General features: G+C 54.3%; 2 protein-coding genes across 4 annotated transcripts in view; one reads left to right on the forward strand and one right to left on the reverse strand.

Moving 5' to 3' along the window:
• Positions 1-6,398, reverse strand: part of Skiv2l (Ski2 like RNA helicase) — a 10,904-nt gene extending 4,506 nt beyond the window's left edge. Inside the window, exons 1-17 of the mRNA XM_021185982.2 lie at positions 6,298-6,398; positions 6,090-6,193; positions 4,835-4,944; positions 4,618-4,735; positions 4,414-4,528; positions 4,257-4,331; positions 3,918-3,971; positions 3,653-3,834; positions 3,377-3,505; positions 3,032-3,177; positions 2,537-2,683; positions 2,339-2,423; positions 2,160-2,266; positions 1,678-1,824; positions 1,514-1,610; positions 1,128-1,340; positions 857-967 (exon numbers count right to left, since the gene is read on the reverse strand). Of these exons, the coding sequence (XP_021041641.1) occupies positions 857-967; positions 1,128-1,340; positions 1,514-1,610; positions 1,678-1,824; positions 2,160-2,266; positions 2,339-2,423; positions 2,537-2,683; positions 3,032-3,177; positions 3,377-3,505; positions 3,653-3,834; positions 3,918-3,971; positions 4,257-4,331; positions 4,414-4,528; positions 4,618-4,735; positions 4,835-4,944; positions 6,090-6,193; positions 6,298-6,319 (1,962 nt within the window). The 5' untranslated portion in view covers positions 6,320-6,398. The remainder of the gene's footprint in view (positions 1-856; positions 968-1,127; positions 1,341-1,513; positions 1,611-1,677; positions 1,825-2,159; positions 2,267-2,338; positions 2,424-2,536; positions 2,684-3,031; positions 3,178-3,376; positions 3,506-3,652; positions 3,835-3,917; positions 3,972-4,256; positions 4,332-4,413; positions 4,529-4,617; positions 4,736-4,834; positions 4,945-6,089; positions 6,194-6,297) is intronic.
• Positions 6,399-6,554: 156 nt separating this feature from the next.
• The window catches only part of Nelfe (negative elongation factor complex member E), a 6,214-nt gene continuing 4,463 nt past the window's right edge, over positions 6,555-8,305 (forward strand). The window contains exons 1-2 of one of the 3 annotated variants that reach the window (XM_021185951.1): positions 6,555-6,838; positions 7,075-7,157. In XM_021185951.1, coding sequence (XP_021041610.1) covers positions 7,083-7,157 — 75 coding nt within the window. In that variant the 5' untranslated portion in view covers positions 6,555-6,838; positions 7,075-7,082. The remainder of the gene's footprint in view (positions 6,839-7,074; positions 7,158-8,305) is intronic. The other 2 variants (XM_021185950.1, XM_021185949.1) reach the window with 2 other exon arrangements.

Genomic DNA, 8,305 nt, shown 5'->3' on the forward strand with positions numbered 1-8,305 from the left:
GAACTCAGAAATCCGCCTGCCTCTGCCTCCCGAGTGCTGGGATTAAAGGCGTGCGCCACCACGCCCGGCTCTGTGTTTTTTAAAGAAACCAAAATTCCAAAATTGTCACTACATGCCACTTGGGAGCCCGGTCTCAGATCTGTCTGCAGGACTTTGTTTACCCGTCCAGGAAGACCGGAAGTGCAGGCGTTATCATTTCCTCATTCCTGATATCAACACTGATTCTGAGAGAGGCAGGTGATGTGTCTCTGTAAGGGACACCCCTACATTTACCTAGCCACTGTCCCAGTAAAGGGCACCTGCTCCTCAGCCAGCCTTCCATCCCAGGTCCCCAGGAGCAGAGCCTGAGGTCTGAGCCCCGTCATCATAAACAGGACCGTGAGAACAGGCAAACGCAATGTTCCCTCGGAAAGGTAGAATTTCCTTTTGTACTATACGTAATTGGCTTAAACAGTGCCAAGGTGGAAAGACAGCAACAGTACTCGGGTGCCAGATAATGGCACCAGCCTACAACTGGCCACACGCAGCTAAATGCAGGCATCCTAACTAACCACTGAACAGCCGTTTCCTCACAGCATTTCATTTGCATCTCTCTAACTATTAGTGACTCTTCCTATGCTTGCCAGCTGTGGAGGTTTCTCTTCTGAGGCCCAGAGCTATGTTATGTTGCGTTATATATGTCCGTGTTTATTATGTTGTATTATATACATCCCCATTTAAGGTTAAGGGGAGAAACCTAGAGTTCAGCAGGGTTATGGAGCTGGGATGCAAACCCAGGTACCTGGATCTTAACCACTGCACTGTCCTGCCTGAGTCCTGGCCCTTCTACCAGGGGCCGCTTACCCACCCTGCTCACCTTGACCAGGCCCCTGCTGAAAAGCATCTCCACAATCTCCTTAAGGATGGGCAGGATGCCGCTGTGGTGCACACCCAGGCCTCGGCGAAGGAGCTCCGACATGTGCAGGACCTGCAGTGCGAGGAGGGAGGAGAGGGCAATGGTCAGAGAAGGTGCAGAAGGAACCCCTCGGCAGGAGGGGCAGGTCTCAGATCTCCACATCCCTACCTGCATCAGCAGGAGGGGCAGGTCTCAGTTCACCACATCCCTACCTGTATTTACAGACACACACCTGGGGTAGCTGTCGGTCAGAGCCTCGGAGCCGTGCAAGGCAGCGCTGCAGGAAGAGGTGGATCTCACTCTTCTCTGAGCTTGTCGTGAGGTCTAGAGAGGTGAGGCCCGAAGCCTGCTCATCACAGCGGCCTCGGGAGAAGGTGAACACTACCACTGGCAACTGAGCCCGGGTCCGGAGGGAAGCCAGCAGGGACAGGTACACCCCTCGGTCCTGAGGGAGGAGGGGAAGGGATAGAGCTTATGTAGTAGTGAAGTCATGCTCCAGTCAGGTTTAACAGGAGCAGGACACAGACCTCAAGTCCACTCCCTCCCTGCAGGGACCAGGGCTGAAAGAGGGGGATAGGATGCAAACTTTGGCAGAGACTGAGTGCTCCCAGCCCTCACCTGCGCAGATCCACCCTGGTGCGTGGGCTGCTTGGCCCCGAAGGTCTGGGCGTGCTTGCTCATCCTCTCTTTCTTGGCCTCCACCGCAGCATAGTACCTGAGCACAGGGTGGGTGGCATGAGACCTCGCACAGGCCCAACCTCTGCTCCCAGCCCTGAACTTACCCCTGGGTGTGGAAGGCCCCTCTGGAGTCCAGCAGCAGGAAGAGCTCGCCCTGTGTCTTGGGGCTGTTCCCTGTGAAGAGATAGTGCTCCAGGGGGACTGGCCGGGCAACCGTGCTGATCACATAGATCTGCCTCCGCTTCAACCGCCTGCAGGGAGGAGAGGGCAGTTTCTTCTGAGGCCCAGAAGTGGGGGCCTTGACCTGCAGCTTCATCTCCACTTCTGATCCAACCGGTTCAAGACCCAGACTCTGCCCTGTCCCTTCCTCACTTAGGACCATGAGTGTGCCTGTCCTTGCTCAGAAGTTCGGCTGCCACCATCACATCTCAGCATGTCCCAAGGGGACTCGACACCCATCCAGGTGGGGCTGTTTCCTGGCTCCCAACCCTGACCCCTCTCCTCACTGTAGTGGCCTGAGCTGCCCAACCCCAACTGAGGAAGACCACAGTCTTCATCTCTCAAGCACCCAGGGCATGGGTCTCACCCAATCCAGTCAGCAAACTCCAGGGCGTTGGGGACGGTGGCACTCAGAAGGATGATGGAGACGTGCTCAGGAAGCATGATGAGCACCTCCTCCCACACGACCCCACGCTGCACACACGGGGAGGCAGGTCAGTCAGGGGGCGAAGCCCTCGGAGGATCCCGTGTTCACCCAGCACTCACCTCAGCATCGTTGATATAGTGGACTTCATCAAAGATAACCCACTCCAGGTCTCGGATGACGTCGGAGCCACTGTACAGCATGGAGCTGGGGAGAGGAAGCTCAGACTGACTCCGGCAGCTAGCTCTGTCACCACCCAGCTTCTGCAGGGAGACTCACTCCCCACCCAAAACCCCCCGGGAGACAGAGCCCTCTCTCACCGAAGGATCTCCGTGGTCATGATGAGGCAGGAGGCCTCTGGGTGCAGCTGCACATCCCCTGTGAGCAGCCCCACGTCCCCAAATGTGTTCCGGAAGTCCCGAAACTTCTGGTTGCTCAGGGCTTTGATAGGAGAAGTGTAGATGGTACTAGAGATGGGGTGTGAAGTCAGGCAGTCTTTCCTCACAGACTCACGGATGGGGCACCCTGCTTTCCACTTGGAGCCCTCCCAAGGCTCATGTCCTGTACACTAATGACTCTTGCATCCTCCTTCACGACACCATCCTTTCCTAAGTTAGCCCAGGTCTTCTCTCTGCCCCTCTTCTCTGCTAGACCTTTTCATGTCTCTTTGATGCCCCATCTCAGCCTCTCTCCTGAACCTCTTATTTACAGGGTAAAGAATAAGGCAGAGGGGTAGGAGGTGAGGCGAGGCCCAGGAAGGATGCAGGAGGAAAGCAGGCAGGCTGAGGAGGGCAGGCTAATGGAGGCATGTGTACCGAGTCATGTGTTTCTGGGCCAGGGCAATGGCATATTCAGCCACCACTGTCTTCCCAGCAGATGTGTGAGCTGCAACAAAGACAGAGTCGTGCTGCTCCAAGTGCAGGATGGCCTGCTTCTGAAACACATCTGGCTCAAACGCCCACTGTGTAAAAGAAACGGACAGGGCTGCAGGGAGAGCCTCTCTGCCTCCTCATAGGCATGCAGGGCAAAGAGGGAAAAGCCAGTGCAGGGCTGGGACTGAGGGGCAAGACAGGCCTGGAAGGTATGTGGCCTCTGGCTGGGCTGTCCTGAGGGGCATGGCCAGGTCTACCCAGAGGTGGAATGAAGCCTGGCCACAGTACCTGGAAGGCTGGCTGAGGGATGAGACGGTAAAAGTCGCCCACGGGGGAGGTGACGTCCACAGGCACAGCCCACTGTTCCTGAGGTGGAGCTTTGGGAGGCTCCGGGGTAGATACGACTGTGGCAGCTTCCTGGAGAAGTCGGGTAGGAGGGACAGAGGTAGAGCCAGGGAGATCTTGCCTGCAGCTCATGCCCCAGAGTATCTCACTGTCACCCTCAAACCCAACCTGGGCATCAGAGCCCCTTCTTACTTGCCTCCACCACTGGTAACTACCAACCTTCAACACTAGATCCTCCAAGCTGCTTGCTCGGACCAGGGGAGTACCAGAGGGGGAAGCAGAGGCAGTGTCCCCTCTAGGGCCTCCTGCTGCCTCGCCTTCATCCTCATCGCCTCCACTCAGATCAAGAGGCTCCAGCAGACGGCTGAGGCTGAGCAAACCTGGCACAGGAGCTGGATGATCTGAGGAACAACAGCCAGCCACCCTGTCACAATTCACATGTCTGCGGGAGCAGGGCGCCCCTACAAACCCTTCTCCAACTCACCTTTGGGGGCAAAATCCACCCCTTTCTTGAAGCCAGGTGGGACAGTGAGAAGATCTGAAGGATGAGAACAGAGAGGCAGCATCAGCTATTGCACTGGCATTGGCCACTGCCCAGCTGTTCTGTAAACTATACATCATAGGACACAGACATTCACAGTACTCTGTGTATGTTCATGGCAGCTGTGGCCAATTTTTTAAGAGCTACTAGAGAGGACACCTTTTCGCTTGTGAGCAAGGAGGCTTGTTTCCCTGACTTGTAAAAGTACAGGAAGCCTAGCAGCAACCTGCTGGGCTCTCCCCAGACACAGTAAGCCAGGCAGCGACCTGAGGGCCACTTCACCTTTCTCAAAGTCTATCTCCTCCTCAGCTTCCTCCCGAGTATGCAGATCAGTTATGCTGGGCTCATCCATCCCACCTGGGGAAATATGAAAATTCTGTATGAGCAGGGGCCCATCCCCTAGACATTCTCCCTTATACCACCATCAAAGATGACTTACCTGGCCAGAAAGGGTACTGTGTTGGATTGCCCCATAGTGACTGGGAGGCTGGCCCTGGAGGCCGGCGAAGGGACAAGGAGGTTGTAGCCGACAGATTTGTGTTCTCCAGCAGGACCTGAGACAAGAGGTTGGATAACCAGTGAGACCAAGCCTGCTTCTGACCCTTCCTCCCAATTCCATTTCTTGGGGCCTCTGACCTCTCACCTCCTTATAGCCCAGTATATGGCCTGTGGTTGGGTGTCTCTGGGCCTGAAGGTCAGATGGGACTGGAGTCTCCACAGCAGCCAGGAGTGACCAGGGATCCGTCTTCCTCTGCCATTTTCTGGAGACAAGGAAAGGAATTTTGGAGTCGGCTTTCTCCCTATCCCTGCTTCCTTCCATTGGTCCATCTCTCCAGTCTGGGTGGCTGCAGACTTCTCACCGAGCTGAGTGCTCTACACCATGTAGAGGAAGCCAGGCTGGAGACGACAGAAACAGCTGCTCTGCTTCCTGGCACAGATCTGGGGCACATGGAGGGAGGCCATGGGGGAGCTGGGACAAGGGCAAGATAGGAAGCATTAAGTTGGGGGCTGGAGAGGTAGCTCAGCAGTTGAGAGCACTGACTGCTCTTCCAGAGGTCCTGAGTTCAATTCCCAGTTCAATATACACATACACACACACACACACATATCCCTCCCCCTTTCAAGTGAGGGGGTGACAAGCATGAGCTACCACACCTGACTATCATGCAGAGTCAGGGATCAAAACCAGGGCTGTGTGTATGCTGAGCAAGCGCTACACCAAGTGAGCTATGCGCTCAACTGAGAATTCGCATTTTAGAATTCTTATTATTTGTAGTAGTATGTGTTAGTATGCATAAGTCTGTGTGTAATGGGTGGACATGGGTACATGCATGCACACAGGGCAGTCAGAAGACCACATTGTGGAACTGGCTCTCTCGCTACCTTTACGTGTGTCTCATCAGGCTTGCATGGGCAAGCGCTTTAATGGGCTAAGCCAGTGGTTCTCAACCTTCCTAATGCGGCCACCTTTTAATGCACCAGTTCTTCCTGTTGTGCTGACCACAACCGTAAAATAATCTTGTTGCTACTTATTAACTGTAATTCTGTTACTGTTATGAATCTTAATGTAAATGTCTGGTGTGCAGGATATCTGATATGTGATGTGACCCCTGTCAAAGGGTCATTCCACCCTCAAATGGGTAGTGAATCAAAGGCTGAGAATCTCTGGGCTAATAAGTCATTCTGCCAGTCTTAAATTTTCTGTTTCTTTTCTTTCTGTTTTGGGGATGAGGTCTCACTACATAGCCCTGGCTGGCCTAGAACTTGGTATGTAGATCAAACTGGCCTCCAATTCAAGAGACCTGCCTGCCTCCACCTCCCAAGTGCTGGGAATAAGGGTGTGAGCCACGCCAGGCTTCAGTTTAAAAAAGCCAAGTGCTCTGAGCTATGCAGAGAGAAGAAACCCCCTAGGAGTAAAGATACAGGTGAAGGGGCAGCTCTGAGAGCTTGCGTCTCCAGCACTCCCTGCTCCGACCTACTGGAGTTCCAGTAGAGTGGGATCTGCCCAGCATGAGCCGGAGGCCAAGATGACAGTGTCAAGCTACATCCTCCTGTGAGCAGGGTGGAATTTCTTTTAGGCTCACAGGTCAAAGGTGAGGGTCAAAAGTCACTCACAGTGCTCTCTGGAGGCCCTGGCACGTTCAGCAGCTCCCAACGGCCAGTGCACCCCACTTCCAGAGCTCGAAGGGGTAGGTTCAGGGGATCTAGGGGAGGCAGAACTACAAGGGAAAGGTCACAGGTTAAAAGCCACAAGTCATTCCTGTCTACTAACTAGTCCTTTCCGCGGACCCCCCTCCCTCCCCTCCCCTCCCCTCCCCCTCACCGAGTCGCTCGGTCTCCATCATCCTGGAGCCGCCACAGCTGCTGAGCAGCCCGGAAACTCAGAGTAACCACGGAGCCGGCCCCGCCCCGAGAAGGGCGGAAGTTGAAATTACTTCCGACACGCCCCCTCCTCCACCACTCCCCGCTGGGAGCGTGGGCAAGAGCGGCGCCGAAGCCGAACTCGGAGCCGGGCAAGACCGGGCGGAAGTCGCTGCGACTCGCCGCCTTGGTTACCGCGTGTCCCTCCCCTTTACGTCATCGCCGCGAGCCCGCGCGCAGCAGCCCGCGCGGCGGCGCCGGAGACCGCGGGCCCGGGCGCCGCCCCCTCAGGTGAGGGCTTCGTCTCACATCTTTCGCGCCTTCCCCGCGCGGCCCCTGGTTCTTCTTCCTCCTCCTCTGGTTGCCCAGATAGCGCTACGCGGGCCCGGCCGCCTTCTCTGCCCATCGGACCCCGAGGTTGGCTGACCTAACCCCATTGGGCATGGGGGTCGGGAGCCATCGCCTTGGCGTCGCAGGGAGTGCTTTCCCTTCTCCGGGCTGAGGTACCCCAAGGCTCTAGTGTCTGGACCTTGGACATAGGCGGGAATGCCGGTTGATTACCATGAACAGGAGGCTGGACAAGCAGCCTCGGAGGAACGAGGGGTTAGGGAAAGGCCAGAGGCTGGAGTAGGCGGGCCTGGAGGTTGGGGTGCATACAGGATGGACGCAAGTTGGACGACGTGTGAATTTTGAATGGTGACAGTAGAGAATGATGTCTTGGGTTCTGCCCTTGAACCAGGAACCAACATGTTGGTGATACCTCCGGGGCTGAGTGAAGAGGAAGAGGCACTGCAGAAGAAATTCAACAAACTCAAGAAGAAGGTAGGAGTTAGTTAAGCGTGGTGGCCCGGCTTCTCCAGACTCTGGGGACACCTAGACTGACTGTAAGGCCATGGGAGGAGTCCTTCTGCCTCCTACCCGAAGGGGACCTCTCAGTGGAGCTTTGGCAGCATCATCCAGTCTTGTTTGAACCCTCCCTTTTCTCTGGTCATCCCCAGTGGAATTATCATCGTCCCTGTGGCTTCAGTACCACCCAGAGCCTTGTGAACCATCAAATCCCCAAGTAAATGTGCTCCTCCTGTCTGCTCTACCTCCCTCCCTTCGCTTTTAGATAGGACCAACTACATTTAATAGGCCTTAAAATCTCTCATCTCTGACACGACACTCCACCTCAGACAGGGTCTCACACTTAACCCGGGCTGGATTGAAAATATGTGGCTTTGGGTAGCCTGGAATAGTTCTGCCTCACCTCTGGCTTCTGTACTATTTACACAGCAAAACATTTGTCAAGTCTGTCGATGGTTTCTAAGTTCCTCCCTCTTCCACTACCACTACCCCTGGCAGGACCTCAGTATGTGGCCGGGTTGGGTGGGGTTTTTTGGGGTTTTTTGTTTTGTTTTTGTTTTGTTTTGTTTTTCTACTCCTGGGCTCCTGGTATCTTCTCCCTCAGCTTCTCTCAGGAAGTGGAACTCTAGGTGCACCACACCGTCCTCAGCACTCTCCTTACGATTGAAACCTCTAGGTAATTTCTCATTTACAGGGTCTGGCTTTGCTGTTTTGAGGGCACACTTGATCCATTGAAAACACTTCAGAGGTTTCACATCATGTATAGAACTGAAATATCAGCTCACAAAACTGTCAAAAGAGAGAATTATTTTCTCTTAAAACCTGCCTTCCAAAACCTCCTCTGCATTTTTGCCACCCTGATTTCTTTGTCTAAAGTATCTTTTCTGTCGGTTGGGGAATTCTGTGAGGTCTCAGTTTAGTAGCCGCTTAAGCATCTGAAAGTGTTGCTTGTACTCAGTCCTGAGTGATTAGTGCCCTTGATTATTCTTGGCTGTCAGTCTAGCCATTGTTTCCTGGGTTCTGAATTTCTTTTTTTTTTTTTTTTTTTTTTTTTTTGTTTTGTTTTGTTTTTTCGAGACAGGGTTTCTCTGTGTAGCCCTGGCTGTCCTGGCACTCACTTTGTA

The sequence above is a fragment of the Mus caroli genome, chromosome 17 (genome assembly GCF_900094665.2).
Source record: "Mus caroli chromosome 17, CAROLI_EIJ_v1.1, whole genome shotgun sequence".
In the NCBI taxonomy this organism is placed as follows: Eukaryota; Metazoa; Chordata; class Mammalia; order Rodentia; family Muridae; genus Mus; species Mus caroli.